We start from the raw sequence: 26,373 nt of genomic DNA, 5'->3' as shown, positions 1-26,373 counted from the left end.
AGAGGAGAACTCCTTTATTAATTCTCCATAAATTGCTAGTCACTTATCCACTTTGGTCTTCCCCACTTTTTCTACAAAATATAGTAATAAAAACAACCTTTTAAATTATATTATATGAATGCAACCTATCTAAACTAGCTGATGGAAAAAGGCACACTCAAGGACCTATGGGACTGAGTAGAATCAATACCCACAGGCAAGTTAGGAACACAAACTACTTGAACAGACACTCAACATTCCTGGTTTCTGTATCTCAGAACTGAAAATATATAAATAAAGTTATAAAAGTATTTCACTAGCAATATTCAGAGAATAGTAATATTCCACAATTAAACAAAATTCAAATAAGAATGAACAAAGATAAACATAAACACTATTTGTATAGATGGTACAATGCGTCTGCCATCTCTGTTTTATTTGGACCTTTGGGATGGAGGTTTTAAATTCAAAGTTGAATGCTAATACTCCTACTGAATAAAGAAATTTACAAGCAAAAATCCTCCAGGTGGCAGCAAAGATCTGTTTATTTCAAATGATAAATCACCTAATTGAGTATACACAGATTTAAATGTCATGTTCTTAATCATCTTATTATTGATATCTAAAAGTTATCTTAATATTTATCTTATTTTTGCTTTGTTGCCTGTGCTTTTGAGGTCTTATTCAAAAAATCCTTGCCCAGTCCAATTTCATGAAACAATTCTATTTTTTTTCTGGTAGTTATATAACTTGGGGTCGTATAGTTTACTCTTTAATCCATTTAAAGTTTATTTTTATATATGGTGAGAGATAAGGGTCTAGTTTCATTCTTCTGTATGTAGCTACCTAATTTTTCCAACACCACTTACTGAAGACACTGTCTCTTCCCCAACGTGTGTTCTTGGTGCCTTTGTTGAAAATCAGTTGGCTGAAAATGCATGAATTTATTTCTGGGTTCTCTAGTCTGTTTCATTGGTCTATGTGTTTTTACACCAGAACCATGCTGTTTTGTAGTATATTTTGAAGTCAGGTAGTATATAATGCCTCCAGCTTTCTTCTTTTTGCTTTGACTATCCAGGTTCTTTTTCATTTCCATATGAATTTTAAGATTTTTTTTCTATTTCTGTGAAGACTGTCACTAATATTTTAATAGGGATTGCATAGAATCTGTAGATTGCTTTGGGTACTAAGGACATTTTAACCACATTAATTCTTCTAATCCATGAACACAGGATTATCTGCCGATTTATTTGTGTCCTTTTCAATTTCTTTCATCACTCTCATAATTTTCATGGTAGAGATCTTTCACCCCCTAAATTTATTCCTAAGTATTTTATTATTTTTTGTAGTTATTATAAATGGAATTGCTTTCTTCATTTCTTTTTCAGATAATTTGCCGTTGGTGTATGAAAACACTACTTGCTTTTGTATGTCGATATTGTTTCCTGCAACTTTACTAAATTCCTTTAATATTTATACAGTTGCAGAAATTTTCGGTGGAGTCTTTAGGATTTTAAATATATGAAACAACCTACAAAACGGGAAGTACTTGCAAACTATGCATCTGGCAAGAAGCTAATATCCAGAATATATAAGAAACTCAACTCAATAACAACAAAAAAAATCTGATTTAAAAATGGGCAAAAGACCTAAATAAACATTTCTCAAAAGAAGACATACAATTGACAATGGTTATGTGAAAAAAATCTCAACATCACTAATCACCAGGGAAATGCAAATCAAACCACAGTATCACCTCTCCCCAATTAGAATGGCTATTACTAGAAAGACAAAAAAACAACAAATGCTGGCAAAAATGCAGAGAAAAAAGAAATCTTATACACTGTTGGTGGGAATATAAATTAGTACGGCCGTTATGGAAAACAGTGTGGGGGTTCCTTAAAAAACTAAAACCTATCATATGATCCAGCAATACCATTATTAGGTATATATGCAAGGGAATAATATCAGTATGTCGAAGAAACATCTGCACTTCCATGTTTATAGCAGTGCTATTCACAATAGCCAAGATATGAAATCAACCTAAATGCCCATGTACAGAAGAATGGATAAAGAACGTGTGTGTGTGTGTGTGTGTGTGTGCGCGCGCGCGCGTGTGTGGGTACACATACAATTGAATACTATTTTACTGCCATAAAACAGAATGAAATCCTGTCATCTGTGGCAACATGGATGAATCTGGAGGACATCATGTTAAGTGAAGTAAGCCAGGCACAGAAAGACAAAGTTACTCATACCACATGTGGAACCTAAAAAAGTTGACTTCGTAGAAGTAGAGAGTACAATCATGGTTATCAGGGGTTGGGGAAGATAGTGGGGAGAAGGGGATAGGAAGAGATTGGTCAATGAGTACAAAGTTACAGTTAGGAAGAGTAAGTTCTACTGCTCTATTACAAACTAGGGTGACTACAGCAAATAACAATGCAGTGGTATTTCAAGATAGCGAAGAGTTTGAATATTGTCACCACAAAGAAATGATAAATGTTTAAAGTGATAGATATGGTAATTACCTTGAAACATTACATTGTACCCCATAAATATATATAATCATTATATGTCAATTATAAATTAAAAATGAATTTTTAAAAGCTTAAAGAGTTACCTTAACAGGTTTTGTTTTATACTTTTAAAAGTTCCAGTCATTGCCATTAAGAATTTAAAGTAATTATAAAATTTCATCAAATTCCTTGAGACTATGCAAATTAACCATGTGAAATAAAATGTTTTTGGGAGCTTTTTTGGATCTATCTTTAGAATCAATTTATTAGGCACAAAGTAAAATTTGTCTCTTTAGTTTATAGTTTCATTTTGTTGTAACCAAAACAAGTGTTACCCACCTTGATCATACCCCTTAATCATTACAATTCATTCCAAATAATGTGGATCTAAAAATCGATCATGAGATAAAGACTGAAACACAGGCTCTATATATAGCTACAAAAGAGATGGTGCAAAAAATATTTTTATAATGGGCACAGTACTAAAACAAGAGTTTAATATATCAAGATGGCAACCTTAAAAGTAGTGACAATAAGGCCGGGCGCGGTGGCTCACGCCTGTAATCCCAGCACTCTGGGAGGCCGAGGTGGGCGGATCACGAGGTCAGAAGATCGAGACCATCCTGGCTAACATGGTGAAACCCTGTCTCTACTAAAAATACAAAAAATTAGCCAGGTGTGGTGGCAGGCGCCTGTAGTCCCAGCTACTTGGGAGGCTGAGGCAGGAGAATGGCGTGAACCCAGGAGGCGGAGCTTGCAGTGAGCCGAGATCAAGCCACTGCACTCCAGCCTGGGTGACAAAGCGAGACTCTCTCAAAAACAAAAGTAGTGACAATAAATTCTAATATATTTTTTATTATCATATTACTCTAGTTTTACCACATGTATTCTTTCCAGGTAAATTTTCACAACCATTCTGACAGGAAGTTATTGTTAGATGGTCCAGTGATTTGGTTTGGGAATATTCACTCATTCAAATAACATTATTGGAGACTTACAGTGTATAAGGCCTATGCCAGAGACAAGTATGACAAAAGGCACTTATGACACAGACCTTGTCCTTACTTTACATCAACATATGGAACTTTTAGAGGGCTTTTAATATCTAAGTAAAAAGTACAGGAGATAAATATTAACATAAAACATATAAATTATAACTTCTAGAGTATAGGATTATGTTTGTACAATCACTGTATATTATATAAATAAGTTAAATAATATGTGAAATATATACTATGGAAAAATACTGAGGTAGATCTATACGTACTAACATAAAATGATCCATAAGGCATTACATAGGTATAAAAAATTGCGAGAAAGTATTTATAGGAATCCCCATTTATTTTTAAGAAGTAATTACATTTGTCCCCCCTTATCCTCGGGGGATATAGTCCAAGACCCTCCAGTGGATGCCTGAAACTGCTGATGGTACCAAACCCTACACGTACTGTTTTTCAATCTGATAACTGAGACGGCTACTAAGTGACTACTGAGTGGTGGTGTATACAGCATCACACACTAGAAAAAGGGATGATTCATGTCTCACCAAAGTGGGAGCCAACCACTTGAGATTTCATCATGTTCTCAAAATGGTACATAATTTAAAGTTTATAAATTGTTTATTTCTGAAATTTTCCATTTATTACTTTCAGACTGCAGTTGACTATGAGTAATGGAAACCACACAAAGCAAAACCATAGACAAGGTTGGGAATTATTGTATATAAACACATGTACATCAATTTTCAGTATGTCCAGTCATATATTGCCTAAGTATTTAAAATAAACAGACTACTTAATTTTCATGATTCCTTCAAATCAGCCCAGAACATGATTTATGAATCTTGGGGTACTTTTCTTTTTCTTGAAAACTTCTCTCTCTCATATCTTAATTCTACTTCTAGGTTCACTTACACCAAATAATTTCAAAATAATTTTTTAAATGGACATAAGATATAAACAAAATAAAAAAAGTAAAGAAATATAAATGGCAAAACAAAATGAGAAATATGTCCATTCATCACTATTTGATGACATGTAAATTAAAATGGTGTGATACCGGGGCCTGTCGTGGGGTAGGGGGAGGGGGGAGGGATAGCATTTGGAGATATACCTAATGTAAATGACGAGTTAATGGGTGCAGCACACCAACATGGCACATGTATACATATGTAACAAACCTGCACGTTGTACACATGTAGCCTAGAACTTAAAGTATAATTTAAAAAATAAATTAAAAATAAAAATAAAAAATAAAACGGTGTGATAATATTTTTCATCTATATTGGCAAAGTTTTTAAAGATGATATCTAATGCTGATAAGGGTTTAACAAAATAGACAGAATGGAAGTAGAAATTGTTATAACCTTTTTCGAGAAAAATTTAGGCATTATATTTCAGGACACTTCCAAAAATGATCCTCTTGAAATAAAAAATCATAGGAAAATGAACATAAAATATTAAGCGAAAAAAGTAAAATATTAACAACATACACACGCACTCACTCTGGAAGGAAATATTTCAAAACATTAATTGTGGTTCTATCTGAGTGGTAGAGTTATATCTGATTTTAGTTTTCCTTAAATTTTATACAATAGATTTATATTAACATTATGTCAAAAAAATTTAAGAAAGAAAAGGCAGTTTTTTACACTTAAAAGATTCCTTTTACCTAATTCATATGATGGAAAGATAAGTGAAATAACCTGTTTGACAGGATCTTAAAGAATCTGGTCATCAATTACAATCCTTAAGAAAAAGTATTTCTACAATATTTTTCTTGGTTCTAAAATAGAAAAAAAGAAGAAACTTTTCACTTTAAGTTTTTATAAAGTATCAAACTGAAAGTTAAACATTTTTGAAAGACTGGTTAAAACTCAATAGAGATAAAATCCTGTAATGAAGTTGTTTTCCTGTCAGCATTTCCAGTATCATGCCATGATTTTAAAACCTGATAAATTTCTAAATTTTTATCTTAGTATTTTAAAACAAATAGATAAAATAACTTCAATACAAAAATATATTGAAAAATAAAGCACATACAAATGACAAAAAAGATAAAACTGAGCTACATCAAAATTTAAAATGTGCTATAAATGATATCATGAAAGTGAAGATAACCCACAAAATGAGAGAAAATGGTTGCAAATAATGTATCTGCTAACAAACCTATATCTAGAACATATAAAGAACTTTTACAACCAATAAATAAAAACACAAATAACCTAAATAAAAAATGGGTAAAGGACGTAAATAGACATTTCTCCAAAGAAAATACGCAAATACCAATAAGCAATAAAAAGATGCTTGACATCATTAGTCATTAGGAAAATGCAAACCTAAACCACAATGAGTAGTACTTCACACCCAGTAGCATGGCTATCATCAAAATGACAGATTAAAAACAAAGATGTACAGAAATTGGAATCTTCATATGTTGCTTTTGGAAATGTAAAACTGTGCAGCTTCTTTGGAAAACAGTGTGGCAGTTCCTCAAACACTTAAAGAGTTATCATATATGATTCAGCAATTCTACCTCTAAATATATACCTCTCTAGGAATAAAACATGCCCACAGAAAAACTTGTAAACAAATATTTACAGCCAGCATTATTCGCAATAGTCAAATAGTGGAAATAACCCAAATGTCTATCAACTCGTGAGCGGGTGAACAAAATGTGGTGTTGCTATACAATGGAATACTATTCAGCCATAAAAAAAAGTTAAAGTAACATGGATGAATCTTAAAAGCATTTATGCTACGTGGAAAAAGCTAGTCAAAAAGGGCCACATATTGTATGATCTTATTTGCATGAAAGATTCAGAATAGGCAAATCTAGAGAGGCAGAAAGTAGATTAATGGTTCACTAAGGCTAGATGACTACTAATAGTCACGAGTTTTTCTGGGATGGTGAAAATGTTGTAACTCAGATCATAATGATGATTGCACAACTCTGAATATACTAAAACCAATAAACTATATACTTTAATTTTATGATATGTGAATTATATCTCAACAAAGATGTTTTTACAACAAAAAAGATTCTACCTTTTGAATTACAATTACATGTATTATTATAACTGTACAAAATACAGCTTAAAAGGCATCTAATACATTCTTCCAGCTTGATACTTTCCACTCCTTAATAACATTTAGTTAAGTATATATGCACAATTGCTATTACTCTTATAAAATAAGAGTCTCAAATATTAACAGGCAATGTCAGCAGTAACTATTTAAAATGTTAAAGTAACCATGTAGATATATTCAGTTGATAAGTTTTCTGTGTAGAAAGGAGTGGGTACAAAGAGCATTAATACACTGCCTTTGCTATCTGGTTACAATAGTCAAAGACCATAACGTCCAGCAACTGTTTAGAAATTATAAGGCAGAAAATAAGTGCTAGAAGAATAATGTGTTGTGGGAATACAAAGAAGGAACTAATTAATTTTTTTTCTGGTGACTGAGTAAAGGTTCCTGGCTGAACATGGAAAATATATAATAAAACTGTAAAGTACAAAGGTGAAATAAATTTCCTATAAGCTGAAGAGTTTTTTAAAGTAAGCAAGACTTTCTTTGAAACATATATATGTACATACATATATACATTCTCAAGGAACATGTACATGCATGTGTGACACACACATACACACGATAGCCTAAAATTCTTAAGTTTTGTAAAATATTTTGAAATATATGATGGGCATAAACAACAGGGAACCTCAAAGGACAAATGAGTTTTCGACAAATTAATTTTGGGAAATGGAATTCCAGGTAGAATGAATAAGAATGTAGAAAAAGTCTACCTGGTTGATAAATGTAGTTAAATCAGGAAATAAACAGCAATAGCCACTTTAAATGAAGCATGCCCACAAAAAAAAAAAGGAAGGAAAAAAAAAGCTCTTTTGTATTGGTGGGGAAAAATGTTAGGGAAAAAAGCTCTTTTTTATTGGTCGGGAAAATTTGATCAGACAAAATTTTCATTTAAAAAAATCCACACCATCTCCAAACCCAACTTTTAAAATACTTAAACCAAAGATTAGTTCCAAATTTTTCCTCATACTATTTCCCTTAGAGCATATCACAAGAAATGGATAAGCCATACTGTGCCTTACTCCCAAATTTTCATTTCCAGTCCAATATGTGTGACTGAAATAAAGTTGTTATAGCTTATCTGAGTCAGGCCCCTGCATGTCACTGGCAATATTTTCTTTTGGATAGTTGCTACTATGTACAAATGAGACAGGAAGAAAGAAGAAAGGAGATGTGATGCTCCCCTGCTTTCCCCTAACCTTTTATTAGGTAATGAAAGAAAATGTGCCACATATGCTTCTGTAATATATTTTTACATGCAATATAAAACCATTTATGCAAGATAAAGTTTTATATTTTTATGCTACCAATTTCAAAACCTGAGTTAAAGTAGTTTACAATGCAATAAAAATAAATTAAAACTATTAAAAACTAAAATAGTAAGAAATAAAGGGAAAGGCTGAGAAAGTAAATAATACATCTGAGGAAAGCTATTGCAATTAAGCACAAAATAGCTCTAAGCTTCCTAGATGCCAGAGCAAAAATAGAAATAAGATGCGTGACATAGATTTCTTTGTCCAATAAAAGGCGAGGAGTAGGGAGGGGCTACAGTCTTTAATGTATGTCATGCAGTGTGTTCAGCAACTTACGTAAATCATTTAGTTATCTCAAATACCCCATGACACAGATATTATTCCCTTCCTTCTTTCAGACATAGAAACTTAGGTTAAGGGAGGTTAAGAAATAACTGTACAAAATCAAAAATCTAATAATCTCTCACCCAAGGTTTCGATTAAAATTCAGGTTTTTGTCTTAAATCCTATATTCTTTCCATTTTAACACACTGAACTTAAAAAAATACACACACATAAACATTCTTCAGAGATTATTTTTCTGAGTCCAGAGAGAAATCTGGCTGGTGGGCCTTTAAAGAGATAATACAAATATAATAGTGATTTCAGTAGTATTTAAAAAATACAAAGGTATGTTCATGTACATATAGTCTTTCCTGATTACCAGTGAAGCCCATCGTCTGACTACCAATGAATTATTAAGGGGAAATGCTAACCTGCAGTCCTGTGAAGAAAATTCTACGTTAAGCTTTATCTATTAGAGCATCTCAGCTGTCCTGATGACTGACTTCCTTCTCACTCACTTGGAAAAATATTCAAATCATTTATACATTTGTCTGAATAAGAGTATCATATTATTCAAATAATCCCAGATTATTTCTATTTCTAAAGCTAACTGCTTATTTAATGAAGTTTCTTGTTAAAAAGATATTTTAAAATGAAAAAACAACTCCCTGCCAGCCCCCAGAGACCTGTTATCATAATTTCTGCCTTGCAATTTTCCTAAAATATATTCACACAAATGTTCACTTGGCACATCATACCTATAGCTCTTGGGATACCAGAATGTCATGAATTTTCACTTCCCAAAAGCATATCAGGCCAAAACACTTCCATAGGCTTACTAAAATAATAAACATAAACCTTGCTTAAATAGTTTTGAGAATACATGAACAGAAGCACAATGTTCTAATATTGTCTCCTATATACATTATTTAGAGCCCCATATTACAAGCTCCAATACAATGCTTATTTTTCAGTTTTCACTTTATGTTCCTTTCCTAACATTACAGTTGCTTTCCATATTCATTTACTCAAAAATTATTTATTGAATCTGTAAAATACCAGGCACTGCAAATACAAAAATGAGAATAAGAAACTGTCATTGTTCTCAAGGAGCTCATAGTTTAGGAGAAAAAGAGACAATCAAATCAACAATTAATTGCAAACAACTGTAATACATATTACACTAAAAATTAAAACAAAAAGATTTAACTGAGAACAGGAAAAGTTTAAATAGGCTTTGCATACAGGATTACCGATCTGTTATCCTCTTAGTTTTAGTCACAATTTTCAATTAAAGTAATGCTTGTTTTTGTGTTCAGCATTAACTTAGAGAAAAATTAACGTCAAGGTCTCTAACAGGGAATGTGTTTTTCTAGGAAACTTTTCTTTCAAAAGAACTGTTATAAAATGCAATCTAATTTTATGGTGAAGGCACAGGCTTAATTCTGATAAAGAAATTTAACACTGCCTTTCCTCACAGAGCTGGCTGCTTTGCAGAGTCAACCATCTCTCACATGGGCTTAGTCTGCAACTTTTCTCACCACTGTCCACTCACCAATAGGACACTATTTGTGGTGATGGAACTGTACTATATCATGACTATGGTGGCGCATTCAGGAATCTACAAATGATAAAATGTATAAAAATAAATACGCCAATGAGTAAAACTGCAAAATCTGAATAAGACAGGTAGATAGTACCAAGGTCATTATCCTAGTTGTGGTACCATACTATAGTTCTGTAAAATGTTACCTTTGGCAGAGACAAGGTAAAGGTCTACCTTGGATCACTGTATTGTTTCTTTTCCTTTTTTTTTTTTTTTTTTTTTTTGAGATGGAGTCTCGCTCTGTCACCCAGGCTGGAGTGCAGTGGCACGATCTCAGCTCACTGCAACCTCTGCCTCCCGGGTTCACGCCATTCTCCTGCCTCAGCCTCCCGAGTAGCTGGGACTACAGGCACCCGCCACCACGCCTGGCTAATTTTTTTGTATTTTTAGTAGAGACGGGGTTTTACCGCATTAGCCAGGATGGTCTCGATCTCCTGATCTTGTGATCCGCCCGCCTCAGCCTCCCAAAGTGCTGGGATTACAGGCGTGAACCACCGCGCCCGGCCTTGTTTCTTACAACTGCATGTGAATCTGTAATTATCTCAAAATATAAAGTTTAACATTTAAAAAGTTAAAATGTTTTTTCAAAGTTTACCAGTTAGGAGATGAGAGAATTAAGGTAGGGAAGAGGGACATTCCACAAAAAATTAAAAATATGAGTAATATTTTGTCTAAGGCCAAGTCTTTCAAATTATAGTCTTTGGACCACTCCATAAAAATACCTCGGATATTGTTAAAAGGGCCGAATCCTGAGCCCAAATCAAGATTGACTGAGTCATTAATAAAAAAAAAAAAACAGTTGTTTACTTTTTTCAGTCAGATTCTCTGAGGATGGAGGCCTAAACTTGCCATTTTATCAAGCTCCTTGGTGGTTCTTATGTTTACTGTGATAAGGTGTGGATACATGAATCATAATGTAAAAGACCAGAAAGGAAAACTGAAATAAAAGACGGCTCCAATGACACCTAACATCAAACTAAATATTCCCAGTGATTTAAAAAAAAAGCTTTGAAGAACTCATTGTTCAAACTGTAAGGGATAGAAAATTCTTGCTTATCATAAGTCAAAATTTGCCTAAATTTCTCCTTTAAAACTCAGTTCCAAACTCAGCAGCAATACATAATAAAATTTAGCCTTTTTTAAAACAGAAAAGATCATCAAATATTTGAAGACAGCCATCGTGTCCCTCTTAGTCTTATATTTCTAAATAAACAATTCTGTTTTTTTCAACCCTCCATCATTTTTTGAGACCCTTTATCATCCTATTCACCTCTTGTCCAGCCTCACTTTTTCTTAAAAGCTTGATTCTGTTGATACCTTACACTTAACATTCCATACTTTGTGTCATTCACAATTTTCCAAGTAAATTGTCTATACATATACTAAAGTCTTTGATTAAATGTTAAACACAAAAGGATTGGATTGAAGGTGCTCTGAAAAGTACTAGAAACTGACTTATAGGTCAACATCAAGTAATTAACCACCACTGCGGGGGGGTATGACCATTTATCCAGCTATAAAATACAGAATGACAATATCAACAAGATAAAAGGGAATTTAAGGCCAGACTTCCTAAATTTAATTTCTATACAGGCAATTTGCAATTCTATAAATCTGAGGACAACATCAACTTGCTCTCATTTTGGCTTGTAGAAATCACAAAATGGGTAAAAGTGGATTTTAGTGAAAGAGAAGGTAGTTAGTAAACAAAATGGGGATTAAATGCATGAAATTATGATTAAGCTTTTATAAAGCTGTGATACTTAGTATTTTTTAAGATTTTTCTCTGGCATGAGGAATAAAATCAAGAGACTATTTTATATAGTATTCTACCTTTCAACTAGTCTTAAAATTGTGCAATATTTTTATATTTTCCTGCTGTCAAACTCTTTTTTCAAATAAAATCTTACATGGAATCCTAATATATTAAACAAGTAAAAGTGAAATTGCTCTCACTAAAATTATGGTGAGAGAATCTGACCTCTAAAACTCCATTATCCTTCTACATCTTGCAAAGAAACCCTGAGGTTCAATGAACTATGGTTTGAAAGCCACAGGTCTAAGATAAGGTACATGTTCCAATATCCAATAATGTACTTCCTACATGCGTAAAGAAAATGTTTTGTTTTGTGCTATTAAAGATAGTATTTTTTAGATGATATTGGTACATATATTTTATTTTGCTAATTTTGTCACATTTTCTCCACATTTTTGTAAGACAGAAAAGTTACATTGGTTACCGTTTTAACTGCAACGGATCATTCCAGTTGATCTGAGTCCTTTGTAGCCCTAAGACCCATGATATCCTTTTACACAAGTAACTTTACACCTCTGCACTCTTTATAATTTCCCATTCATCAATCTTAGTCTGAAGAGAATCGTGTTAAGAAGGATTAAGGGCTCAAGATAAAAGAATATCAAGATCAGTGGATGTAAAACTAAGGAGTTGGGGGTCATGTACTTGCCATTTTTGGTCTAGGGCAGTGTTTTTCAAACTCTTGACTATGACTCATAATATTAAACCACTTAAAACCATTACCGAAACTGAAAGAAAGGCTTCACAAAATAATATTCACTCAAACTATTTTTACTTATTTATTTTTTAGAGACAGGGTCTCCTTCTGTCCACTCAGGCTGGAGTGCAGTGGCACTATCATAGCTCACTGCAACCTTTAACTCCTGGGCTCAAATGATCTTCCCATCTCAACCTCCAGAATAGCTGGGACTTCAGGTGTGCAACACCATGCCCAGCTACCCAAACTATTTTCTATTTTATTTTATTCTAATTTATTTTTAAGGCTAGCTATGATCAACTTAAATAGTAGTAATGATTGATAAATCATAATTTACAACCCATTGATCTTGACCTGAGCTACAAAAAAATACTAGTTGGATCAGGAGTCACAGACTTTTTCTGTAAAAATCTTGATAGTACATATTTTAGGCTTTGTAGGCCACACATGGTCTCTGTTGTAACCACACAACACTATTGCAGTAGCGTAAAAGCAGCCATAGACAGTATGTAAACACAACCATAGCTGTGTTCCAATAAAGCTGCATTTACAAAAGCAGGTGGTGAGCTGGATTTGGCCTGTGGCCGTAGTTTGATGACCTGTGGTCTATAGTATAGTACACCGACCTACCCCAAAATCAGCAGTTAAAGTGGTAATATCTCCATATTACTGATGAAATACCTAGAATACTAAAAGGTTTAAGTGTGTACCCAACTACTGAGCAGGAGACAAGTATACTGCATCATAATATAATGCTTCTCCCCCTCTATACTACTCCACACATGAGCAATGCATTGTTAATGAGTTTTAGCATAATTGCTATGAGTTTTAGCAATACTGAACACAACACATTACACAAATCCATACTGTATTCACCTTTATTCACTCACTCACTCACTCACTCATTCATTCAATCAACCAATAGTGTACCTATTGTATAAACTACAAGGAGAATTTATACAATTAACTCTTAATTATACCAGAGAGGATATATCATAGCTTAAAAATAAAAGACAATGATTGTGAAAAAAAAAGTAATAAAACTATTAAAAATCTGAAAACATTTACATTTTAAAAAGCAATCATTCCTGAACTTCACAGCAAACAATAATGATACATCATCACCTCTCTTCCAAAGAAGGAATAATCTCTCAACCTCAATATCAAGTTTAATGCTCCTAAACTACTGTCTTTATGCTTAAGTTACTATTGGGTAATATAATAGTTTAGGACCTTATGAACCATGTTTTTTATTATTCTGCTTTAATTTTGATTTGGAGTTATATTTAATTTTCTTTGACTCCAATCTCCAAATTATTGAAAAGGTGGTTGTATGAAGAAAAACTTACCTTTCAGATTGAAGCTTAGTGGTTTTTACTATTAAATCTTGAGTCTGTTCCTTTGCTGCCTAAAATTACAAACATATCTAACATAAGTAAATTCCACTTTTATTATATTTCAGAAAACAAATACTACCACTTACTGAAATTTAGACTTAAAACAAATGAGATCACTCTATGGAACTCAAATAAATGAAATACGTAGATGTTTCAAGGCTCATCCACTGGAGGAACACATTCAGTTCTTAATATACACATAATGCTAAGGCTTACAAGAAAGAAAAAGGTATCCAGATACTGACTAAGGAACTTAATAGTTCATGATGCTTTTCAGTACAACAGAAGCACTGGAAGAACAAGTTAAGAACGAAGAACACGACTTCAGGTATGGACATGTTGAAGTGAGATACCATGTGACCTTTACATGGGGTTATTAACTAAGTCACTGAAATGCTAGTGTGGAGCTCAATAGAAATGTGTAAGATGGAAGTAAAAGTTTGAAAGTTGCAATATACAAACTACCTGCCATATAAGTTTTTGGTGAGGATCAGAGCTAGCCCCATCTAAATGACACAAGGCTGTTCCTAACCAACTTTCATTCTAAGCAATTCTCCCTTCCCTAAGCCAGAGTTGAAAGGATCAAGAGTGAAAAGTCAATTAAAAAAGCATTTTATCCAAGATTAGAAAACATTCATGAAGTGGCTTTAAACAAAAGACAATGAGATTCTCTCTCAAATATCTGAACTAGGGAATATTTACAAAAATAAGGCAATAAACAATAAGAAGAGAAGCAAGTAGTCATGAGGCACGTAAAGAAATAGGCTCTGTGCCTTGAAGAAATATTAAATGAGCCAGAAAGATGCATAAATTAAGTCATTAGTAAACTAGAGAAAAACACATAAAATAGAAGGTGAGTCAGTCTGTTAAAGACAAAATACCAGAGCAAACACCTGAAGACACTGGGTCATTTTCATGTTGGAATACCACAATAAAGAGTCAAGCTTCTGCTGCTGAGGTTTCTTTCTAGAGCTGCCTTAGACCTAGACACCTCCAGTTCTGGGTTCTTAGAGGCCTAATCCTCTACAAACTCAGTTTTCAGACTGTGAGGGAAATTCTCTGTCTTACTGCTTTCCAAGTATGCTGTCAATAACAGAGCCTGATTGCCACCTCAAATGAAGCTATTTTGAGTGTATGTTACCAGGAAATAGATTTTTTTTTGACATTGTTCACATTGTTTATTAATGGTGAAAGAGTTTTAGAACAGATAAATGACTAACTCAAGATTACATAGCTAATAATGTCTAAGCTAGATTTCTGAATTCACCTAATAAGTTTCTGCGACATAATGGAGGACAAATAATTTTAATGCATTTAACTACATTTAATCAAGTTTGTAATCGCAGTTAAATAATATCTGAGGGTCCTCTGAGATTTATCAGTTTAAGATTTGAACATTATTGTCGTCCTGCCTCACTTAGTAGTTTTTATTTTTTATTTTATTTTTTATTATTGTACTTTAAGTTTTAGGGTACATGTGCACAATGTGCAGGTTTGTTTACATGTATCCATGTGCCAGGTTGTTGTGCTGCACCCATTAACTCGCCATTTAGCATTAGATGTATCTCCTAATGCTATCCCTCCCCCCTCCCCACACCCCACAACAGTCCCTGGAGGGTGATGTTCCCCTTCCTGTGTCCATGTGTTCTCATTGTTCAATTCCCACCTATGAGTGAGAACATGCGGTGTCTGGTTTTTTGACCTTGCGATAGTTTACTGAGAATGATGATTTCCAGTTTCATCCATGTCCCTACAAAGGACATGAACTCATCATTTTTTATGGCTGCATAGTATTCCATGGTGTATATGTGCCACATTTTCTTAATCCAGTCTATCGTTGTCTGACATTTGGGTTGGTTCCAAGTCTTTGCTATTGTGAATAGTGCCGCCAATAAACATATGTGTGCATGTGTCTTTATAGCAGCATGATTCATAGTCCTTTGGGTATATACCCAGTAATGAGATGGCTGGGTCAAATGGTATTTCTAGTTCTAGATCCCTGAGGAATCGCCACACTGACTTCCACAATGGTTGAACTAGTTTACAGTCCCACCAACAGTGTAAAAGTGTTCCTATTTCTCCACATCCTCTCCAGCACCTGTTGTTTCCTGACTTTTTAATGATGGCCATTCTAACTGGTGTAAGATGGTATCTCATTGTGGTTTTGATTTGCAGGAAATAGATTTTTTAAGAAAACGATTTGAACCTAGATAATTCTGCATATCCCTTATTTATTTATTTATTTTTTTAAAGACACAGGGTCTCACTCTGTCACCCAGCCTGGAGTATGGTGGTGCAATCCTGAGTCACTGCAGCCTTGACCTCCTAGGCCCAAGCAATCCTCCCATCTAAGCCTCTAGAATAGCTGGGACTATAGGCATGTGCCACCACGCCTGGCTAACTTATTAAAAGTTTTTGGTAGACATGGGATCTTGCTATGTTGCCCAGGCTGGTCACAAAGGATCCTTCTGCCTCAGCCTCCCAAAATGCTGAGATTACAGGTGTGAGCCACCACGCCCAGCCATTTCACTGACTTTTAAGGAATGGAGCTCAACATGATAGCTCCCAAGGTACTCTTTTAGAATTATTAGACTGCCAATAAGTTCTTCAAATGCTCATACTTCTTAAATGCTAAAGTTCCATTTCCACCCTTGTACAGTCTTGCCTTATGCAATTTTTAAAATATAGTGTCCCCTCAAGTCAAAGATATATTTACATTTTAATATTTCTGAAAAAAAGAATGCTTCACAAAATCAACATCAAAAAACATTTACTAGCTTTTTAGTCTAGTCATTATTGAGGGTGCACCTTAAAATCAACACCATTTATTAATCAATGAAATATGATACTTTAGCACAATGTTATAGAATAAGAATTTGCAAATTTTTTTGCATATTTCCTGATTTTTTCATTTATAAACTATGATAAGAATTCCAAAGTAATATTTAATAATATTAATGAAGACTAACCTCAATCTCCATTTCTCTTAAATGTTAAAGATGACTATTTTTGAATTAATAATACACATATGCATCTAAATGTAATTTATCCAAGGAAAACCACAAAGGAATAAACATTAACATATATAAAATGACTGATTACATTTTTAAATGTTTTCTAATAATTTCTAAAAGGTAACATAGTCAAAGCATTTCAGAAAATATTAAATAATTAAATGAATCATTATAACAACATTCTATAAGAAAACGGGAGAGTGAGGATACTCTAAGAAACACTTTTCTTTATGAATAACTTAAAAGCATTAGAGTTGATATTATGAATGTATACTATTAGAATTCCAATAGCGATATATCCAAATAAATTAGCTTTAAGCAAAATTTTAAGGAATAAACAAAACTTTCAAAATCATGGACCTCCTACTATTAGAAATGATATGTGGATCAAAAACAAATGTAAACAACAGGCAGTATCAAATATTTTTAAATATTCAATCACAAAGCTATGAGGGAATCTTTTATATGTGATAAAAATGTTCTGTATCTTGATTATAGTTGTTGTTTCATAGGCATATAAAACTGTCAAGCCTATCAATTTGAACACTTTGAATGAATGCAGTTTATTACCGTTCATAAATTATTCCTCAATAAAGTTGATCTGAATAAAGAAAGAAAATAGGCCCATGCCACTGTAGAAGAAAAAATAGGATGTGAGGTGGGTACAAAGAAAATATAAAGGACTGGCCGGGCATGGTGGCTCATGTCTGTAATCCCAGCACTTCGGAAGGCCCAGGCAGGCGGATCACTTGAGGTCAGGAGTTCCAGACCACCCTGGACAACATGGCGAAATCCTATCTCTACTAAAAACACAAAAATTAGCCAGCACAGTGTCAGGCGCCTGTAATCCCAGCTACTTGGGAGGCTGAGGCATAACTGCTTGAACTCAGAAGGTGGAAGTTGCTGTGAGCCGAGATCACGCCGCTGAGGTTAGAGCGAGACTCTGTCTCAAAAAAAAAAAAAAAAAAAAAAAAAATACAAAGGACAAAACAGAAAGAGACCCTTTGGTTGTAATTTAAAACATTTACAAACTGCTTGAAAAATAGCACAAATAGAAATACTATGATCTTTTTATATTTAAAACTCTCTATGATGAAAAGTATAAAAACATAATTAAGGATACAAATTAAAAAATAAGAGATACTACCACTAAAAATCAGAAACTGAGTAGTCCGATATAACAAAGCATAATGTTACTGAAAAAACACAAAAGTACAATATAGAAAACCTTATAAAGTATAATTTGAGAAAAGCCCTTACGTCATGGAAGTTAAAAGAGGAGAAAAGGAAATAAAGTTAAAGAAAAAGAAGGGTCAAACAAAATCAACCACTAAGGAATAAAGTAAATATATGCCAAAAATGTGAAATGGCCATTAATAATTAGTATATATTATATAATTATTTAAATATTGTCAAATTAACAAATATCTAAATATTGGACTAAGAGACAATAAACATGCCAATAATATCTGATAGATTAGTAAGAATATCAAAATTTAGACAAGACCAGAAAAGATAAAATTTTAGAGAAACAAGAAATTAACTAGTCCTGCAAACTGACGATGCAAGTAGCCTGTGATTAATCTGTAGAATATGCATTAATGATTCTTCCTAGAATCACTGTTGATGTCAATCGTTCCAAGAGACACTTAGAGATACAAGCTCGCTGTTAAAATGTGAAGGTAGTAGACATAATCATGATTGGCCCTTAGGAGGAAACTGTTCTATGTACTATTCCAAAATTAGATGAATGAGGGTAATTAAGTCAAATGCTGATTCTGCTGCCAAATTATAAGTTTAGGATTGCTGTCATTCAAAGACCTAAAAGTATACATATTTTCCCAGAATTTTTTTAAGGTTATGCATAAATCAGAATTAAGCTGGGTCTTTATCAGGCACAGCTTTAGTGTGAAATTATTCCTAAGGCTTCTTACTAAAAAAAATCATTACTCCTAGATTTCTAGAATATTACGGAATTGAAAGATTTATCAAAATTCTACGTAGTTAGCTCTGTATTGGCTAGACCAAAATATAAATGCTCTGAAGTTAATTGAACAATATTAATAAATCATATCCAAAGAAACACAAAGATAGCTACAATTTTTAAAAATAAGGATTATATTTATACCCAAATTTCCTACAGGGCATTATGGATTAGATATCTACACATTTTGTTGACCTAATAATTTTTGAAAGTTTATAGCAGGAACTATGCCAAAATCTAGCCATTATATAATACCTGTAGGCGACTTGTCATATCTTGACAACAGTTGCTCATTGCTTGAACATCTTCGCTTATGCTTTCAAGTTCCTGAAAAGGAGAAAAGTAACATCAAACATCATATATACAGTAAGAAGAAGATTCTCTTCTCTTAGCTAAATCCTTATTTTAGTTACATAATTTTTTATTTTTTTGGTCAAGGCATGAGAAGAGATCCCATATTTAAAATTGGAAATGATTAAAAAGAATAATATCTAGTGTTAGAAAAAATGTAAAGAAAATAGTCCATTCCTTTTAGAGAATATGACCGCAGGAAAACGGCAAATGCTTTATAAAACTGAGTATCCCTTTATTGCTAGTGTTATTCAATTGCAGTTATTCTTATTGATGTTCAAATAGTCCTATGTTTGGCCAGTAGAAGAATCCTCTTCACATTAGCTCCAAAGTCCTTTTGACATGTATCCAATAGTCTCAGATAGCATCTTTGCTTTCTGATACTGGTAAGACTGTTCCTTTTAGTACGAAATGTTGTTTAAAAGAGCCAGGCATGGTGGCACGCACCTGTAGTCCCAGTTACTTGGGAGACTGAGGTGGGAGAATTGCATGAGCCCAGGAGTTCGATGCTGTAGTGTACTATGATCAAGCCTGGGAACAGCCACTACACTCCAGCCTAGGCAACATAGCAAGATTCCGTCCGTAATGTAACTTTTTTTTTTTAATTCCTTTCCAAATTATTAGTCTTCAGTCAATAAAAACCTATCAAGGTGTTAAAAACAACCTATTTTTATTGAACATTCATTGAAACCATGTACAACACTTCCATAACTCACATAGAAATATATTAATATTACAATGTATTAAAACAGTTAATAAAATATTACATAATAAAGATATAATATAAATAAAATTTATTTTCACTCTATGGTGAGTGGACTACACTCTCAAGTATGATGAATCATTATTAATACATTGAAGTTACTGATCTTAATCTGAAATTTTCATATTTTAGGATATAGTAAAAGTAACTCAATTCTAATTAATCTCCAGTAGAGAAGTTGCTATCCAAGAGAGGTTTATGCAATGAGGGGATATTTCTATTGGAAAGCCATTCAGGGAAATGTTAATTTTTTTGTTAAAAAAGCTAAAATTCCTAAGATAATCTTCTAGAACAATGTTAACTTTCTAAGAATTAATATTTGTGGAAGTCACAGATTCATAAATCACATTAATACAAATAAAGACCCAGATGCAGCAAGAGAAATTAGCTAAGTTTTCTATTTGGGCATAGTATACAAATAGCAAATATATCAACCTAATTCAAAAAAATACTTAGCACAGAGCCAGGCATAATAGTAAGTTTTCAATATATGCTAAATGAAAAGAGTTTACATACCTCCTTCACTTCCTTGAAAATGCTTACAAATTCTTCATTGATGGCTAAACTTCTACGTTCAATATCTCCACGTAAATTTCTTCGAGTCCGCAGACTATTTTCAACAAAAAAGGTTGAAAGTGCCTTGAGAGCTTCTAACATCTCCTATACAATTGGTAACAGAAGACAGTTACTGGAACTAATTTTTAAATGGTTTCCTAATCTCAAGACAAAATGTAATGAAATCATTTTCAAATTATTTTTTATTAAACAATCCAAAAAATATTGAATGACCTTCAAATTACTGAAGCATGCTTATTTCCAGAACACAATAAGGGTATACTTACTTGTGTACAGTGTTATATATACAAGATTATTCACTGCAGAATTGTTTGGAATTGCAAAGACTAGAAATAATATAAATGTCCATCTAAAAGGGATTGCTTAAATAAATTATGATATACCTATTTACAAAAAAAAATCTTTGTGCACTTACGTAGTATAAGCTTTGAGATATGTTAAGTGAAACATCAAGGCATAGAAACAGTTATAATACCAACAGTTAAAAATTTAAAAGGAATATATACATGCATACTTACTTGTGTATACCTAGTTGACACATATATAATGTACACATTAATTATCTCTGGGACAATCTATTTAAGAATAAGTACTGGAATCCTCCAGGCTAGAAACTGAATAACTGGAAGTAGAACTTGGAGAAACTTAAAGGGGAAGGCCTCTCTGAGGTGACTTTGAACTGAGGCCTCAGTGGTAGGCAACAGCCAGTCATGGGGACAAAGCCTTCCACAGACAGAGCAAACAATGAGTACAAAGACCCTAAAGTGGTAGAAGGAAGGCCACTATGACTGAAGTTATGAGAAATCATTACGATTTTAGGCAGGGGAGTAATGTAATACGATTTATATTTATAAAAGTTTATTCCAACTTTGTAAGGAAAATGAATGGTAGAGGGATACAAGAAAGGAGGTAGGTAAGAGAAAAAACTAAAATAATCCAAGTATGGTTTGATAGTGGCTTAGATCAAGATGGCAGTAGCAAAAATGAAAAAGAGATATTCCAAAACATGGCACGGTGGCTTACACCTGTAATCCCAGCAGTTTGGGAGGTCAAGTTGGGAGGATAGTTTGATGCCAGTTCAAGACCAACCTGGGTAACATAGTGAGACCCCTATCTCTACAAAAAAATTAAAAAATTAGCCAGGTATGGTGTCATGTGCCTGCGGACCCAGCTACCTGGGAGGCTGTGGCAGAAGGATCGCTTAAGCCAGCAAGATCAAGGCTACAGTAAGGCCGTGTTCTCTCCATTGGACTCTAGCCTGGGCGACAGAGTGAGACTTGGTCTCAAAAAAAAAAAAAAAAAGATATTCCAAAAATATTTTTCAAAGTAGAACCTATAGGATATGTTTGTGGATTTGATAGGAGATGCAAAAAAAAAAAAAGTTGACAAGAATCCAAAATTATTCATATGCTTCTTGCTTGACTGGGTAAATGATGATGTTCTTTAGTGAGAGTGGAACCAGTTTAGGGAAAAATCAAGAGTTCCGCCCATGTTAAGTTCTATGACATCAATCAGTATCCAACTGGAGGTATAGTATAGACAACTAAAATCTGGAGCTCACTAGATGTCAGAAACAGAGTTATAAATTTGAGAGTAATCACGCTTTTTGCTACTTAAAACCATGAAAGTACATGATTTTTCTTACAGAGAGAACATGAATGGAAGACAGAGCAGAGAACCAAGCCCAGGACATCCCCATAGTACCCTAAATTCTGCAGACATACATTTCTATACCTCCACTACTGTATATTCTAGTAGGCTTACCCTTTCATGTTTCTGTTTGTTATTTTGAAATATTGGCTGGACTGACAAAAATAGTAAAGCTATTTATATAAATTCAATTTAGTATTTCGGAGGAAGCAAAAATATGTTTACAACTGTAAATACTTACTTACCGTACAGAAAAAAAAAAAAAAACCCATAAAGTGAAGCAGTTTCTTTTGACTATAGCCTTGAAATGTCCTAAGGTCTGGTTCAAAGAAGTAATCAGTAATGCTGAATAAACAAAATCACAGACTCAGATGCAAATTACAGTTCCACCAGTTACTAGTTATATGACAACCTAGCTGCACTCTCTCCATGCTTTATTTTCCTCACGGTAAAAAGAAGGTCATGTGGCCGGGCGCAGTGGCTCACGCCTTGTAACCCCAACACTTTGGGAGGCTGAGGTGTGCAGATCACCTGAGGTCAGGAGTTCGAGACCAGCCTGACCAACATGGAGAAACCCCGTCTCTACTAAACATACAAAATTAGCCGGGCGTGGTGACACATGCCTGTAATCCCAGCTACTCGGGAGGCTGAGGCAGGCGAATCGCTTGAACCCGGGAGGCAGAGGTTGCGGTGAGCCGAGATTGCGCCATTGCACTCCAGCCTGGGCAACAAGAGCAAAACTCTGTCAAAAAAAAAAAAAAAAAAAAAGGCCATGTTATCTATATCAGAGCAAGTAGCAGTCTTAAATGATACAATAAATATCAATATGAGACACATTAAACACTACATAAATTTTATGATAAAATTAATATTTGTTAAGAAACAGTAAGTGCCAGGCTCTTTGCAAAGGACTTTACCTGGAGTCTCTCACTGAGTCCTCAAATAACAACCATGAGAAAGTTACTAGCAGTATTCCTAATTCCTAAACAGAAGCTGAGATTAGTGAAGGGACTTAAATAATAATGCACACATTTAGTGGTTCTATCTAATAAGTGGTAGCCCCCAGAGCCCTAATTTCTTATTCATTACATTGCAATGTTATTTTTTTACATATCGGAGTCAAATTGTTATCGACAGCTTATTTTCAATTACCTACATATTCACCTATAAAACTCTCTAACTTTGACATATGTTCTTCTTTATGTTACACTGCCATGACCAATTTACCTAGCGACTCACAGAGACAGAAGAGATGGCTGGGTATGTGAGGAGCTGTAAAGTCCAACTTAAGTTTCAGGAGGTACTTGGGAGAGCATGCGGTCAGTTTATCTTCTAAAGAAATACAGCCTGAGCCCACAAATCTTAGCGCTTGGCTCATAACAAAAACTAGTAGATATGAGTTCATTTCAGCCACGGGCAAAGGTAGTTCTTTCGCGCTGCAAATTATTGCAATTGTTGTCACTTGTCGGTGGAAACGCATCCTTATCCCTACCACTGCTCTCTTGGTCTCCCGACCCCCATTCGCGCTGCCTTATCTTGGAATCTGCTCTTCTGCATCTATTTCCTATCCAGTCTTATGCTCTCCTCCTCTCTCCCAGCTCACACAGCCAAATGCCTCCGGGGGTGTTTGGAGGACACTTCTCGAGGCGCCACCGTTCACCAATCCCATCCAGAGAGCCTTCAGGGCACCTTTTCAGGTGGAGAGAACGCCCTGGAAACCCCTTTGCTTTTCCGGAGGTTGCTGGGGCTCCCCCTTCTCACCCTCGCCGGCGCCCGCAGAGCAGCGGAGCCCGCAGGTCTGGGGTCACTCGCGGTCCTTCTGCTGCCGGGACGAGGGAGACCGCGGTGGGTCCCTGACAGACGCCGCCCCTGGCCCGGCTCTGCCCCGCGGGAACCTGTGACTCCGGCCCCACCAGCCCCGGTTACCTTATCGTTGTCCAGTTGCGTCTCCAGGATCTTATGCAGCTTGCGCGACAGCGGGTTGCTGGTCGTCGCCGAGATCCCGCCTGCCCCATTGTTGAGGCCGTTGGCAGCCCCGGCCGCAGACACTGCGACCACTTCCCCGCTGCCCTCGGCCATAGCGCTGCGCGTCCTGCCCCCTGCTGCCACCTCAGCCTGGCAGCGACGGCGGCGGCAGCGCGAGTATTGCGCATGTGCAGATCGGCCGCGCATGCGTATCGGCCCCGGAAGTCTCCGCCGGGTAACCCTGCTTGGGCTTCCAGAAGCGTGAGGGGTGGAGAAGATGTGGGGGGCGGGACAAGACCCTCAGGTAGGAGGAGAAAATTTATAGGATTAGAGAGGACTTTGGAATTATGAATCTGCGACCTTCTGAGCTAATTAGATGACAATCAAATGTAATATGTAAAATATACCAAGACTTATGCCTGGCATATACATTCAATGTAAGTTAAATGAAAGTTTAAATTAAATTTGCCTTATCTGAATTCATTTTTTTGAAAAGTATTTATTGAAGGCATAGTATGTGCCAGGTACTCTGATAGGCACTGGAGAATCTACACTGTGTGTCTGAAACAGACAAAGCTGTTAACAGATGTTATTAGGTTGCGATGAGTGCTCAGGGCTTGAAGTAGCACAGTGAAAGAAAATGGAGGAAAAGGCCCACTTCACTCAGGGAGGTTTGGAGAGGAGTTGACACTTAAACTGAGATTTGAAGGAGAATCAGAATGTGAGGAGAAATCATTCCCAGGCAGAAGAAAGTGTGTAAGTGTACAGGCCTCAAAACAAGATGAACTTGGCCCTAACACAAAGGGACCAGAGCCCATGTAGCTGTAAAGTAATGGATAAGAAATTAACAAGTTGAGAAAACTTCCCAGGAAACTCTGGAAAACAAACATCATTGGCTTTTTTTCTTTCTTTTCTCAGTTTTTTATTTTATTTTATTTTTATTTTTTTATTTTTTTTGAGACGAAGTCTCGCTCTGTCGCCCAGGCTGGAGTGCAGTGGCGCAATCTCGGCTCACTGCAAGCTCTGCCTCCCGGGTTCACGCCATTCTCCTGCCTCAGCCTCTCCGAGTAGCTGGGACTACAGGCGCCCGCCACCATGCCCGGCTAATTTTTTGTATTTTTAGTAGAGACGGGGTTTCACCGTGGTCTCGATCTCCTGACCTCGTAATCCGCCCACCTCAGCCTCCCAAAGTGCTGGGATTACAAGCGTGAGCCACCGCGCCCGGCCCTTTTCTCAGTTTTTAAAATTTGGATCAAAATAAAATCGCTGGGCTTCTGTGAATTATTTGTCAGGAACACTATTTGGCTCTTGTCATAAATTTTCCTTGTTTCATATATGTCTATGTACATAGTTATATTGTATATCAGACTTAAGGGAAAATTACCTGTTACACAGGTCACATAAAGAAAGCACTGACAAAACCACTCATCTCTACTGTAATGAAGAAGAGAAGGCTCAACTATCCAAAAGAAAAAAATATACAAAAGCAACAATATCTAGGGATGAATTCAACAAAAAATACAGAGAACCTAGATGAAGAAACTTTAAAGTGCTACTGGGAGAACATAAAAGTTAAATCAATGAAAAAATATATTGTTCTCTTCAACAGGAAGACTCAATATTGTAAGATGTCTTTTCTCTCTCACAGATAAATTTAAGTTCAGTGTAACCAAAATTAAAATATCAAAGGTTTACCTAAGGTGTATATATCCAAATGAATTTGTATATATACAAAGCAATAATATAATGTAGAGTTTGCAAATATGTGCAATTAAAAGGAATGACAATGATAACATGCCAAGTAAGGAGCGGTCATGAAATACCACATATATGACTTCTTTATGTGAAATCTCTCAAATAGGTAAATCAATAGAGATAGAAAGTAGATGAGTGGTTCTGGGAAGAGGAGTGTTGGGAAGAGGGAATGGGGAGTATCAGTTTATGGTACAGGTTAGTTTTTGGGGAGATGAAAATACTCTAAAGCTAAATTGTGGTGATGGTTGCACAACTCTGTAAACATACTAAAAACCACTGAACTGTACACCTTAAATGAATGAATTGGATGGCATGCAAGTTTCATCTCAAAGCTGTTTTTTAGGCCAGGTGTGGTGGCTCACACCTGTATTCCCAGCACTTTGGGAGGCTTAGGCAGGGGGATCGCTTGAGTTCAGGAGTTAAAGACCAGCCTGGGCAACATAGCGAGACCCTGTCTCTACAAAAAAAAAAAATAATAATACGAAAACTAGTCGAGTGTGGTGGCATGCCTGTCGTCCCAGCTACTTGGAAGGTTGAGGTGGGAGTATCACTTGAGCTCAAGCTTGTGGTAAGTCATAATCATGCCACTGCCCTCTACTCTAGCCTGGGTGACAGAGCAAGGCCCTATCTTAA

At 35.1% G+C, this 26,373-nt stretch overlaps 1 protein-coding gene across 4 annotated transcripts in view; it reads right to left on the bottom strand.

The window, feature by feature from the left end:
- The window catches only part of COG6 (component of oligomeric golgi complex 6), a 138,961-nt gene extending 114,797 nt beyond the window's left edge, over window positions 1-24,164 (bottom strand). For 2 of the 4 annotated variants that reach the window (XM_032150736.2, XM_032150735.2), the window contains exons 1-4: window positions 23,947-24,164; window positions 20,311-20,454; window positions 18,936-19,007; window positions 13,635-13,693 (exon numbers count right to left, since the gene is read on the bottom strand). In XM_032150736.2, coding sequence (XP_032006627.2) covers window positions 13,635-13,693; window positions 18,936-19,007; window positions 20,311-20,454; window positions 23,947-24,099 — 428 coding nt within the window. In that variant the 5' untranslated portion in view covers window positions 24,100-24,164. Of the gene's footprint in view, window positions 1-13,634; window positions 13,694-18,935; window positions 19,008-19,478; window positions 19,674-20,310; window positions 20,455-23,946 lie in introns of those variants that run through there. The other 2 variants (XM_032150734.2, XM_032150737.1) reach the window with 2 other exon arrangements.
- Between the last annotated feature and the right edge of the window lie 2,209 nt (window positions 24,165-26,373).

Source organism: Hylobates moloch, unplaced genomic scaffold (genome assembly GCF_009828535.3).
Source record: "Hylobates moloch isolate HMO894 unplaced genomic scaffold, HMol_V3 SCAFFOLD_4, whole genome shotgun sequence".
Taxonomy (NCBI): domain Eukaryota; kingdom Metazoa; phylum Chordata; class Mammalia; order Primates; family Hylobatidae; genus Hylobates; species Hylobates moloch.
The sequence above is the reverse complement of the archived record's forward strand: the minus strand, read 5'-3'. Positions and strand labels throughout refer to the sequence as shown.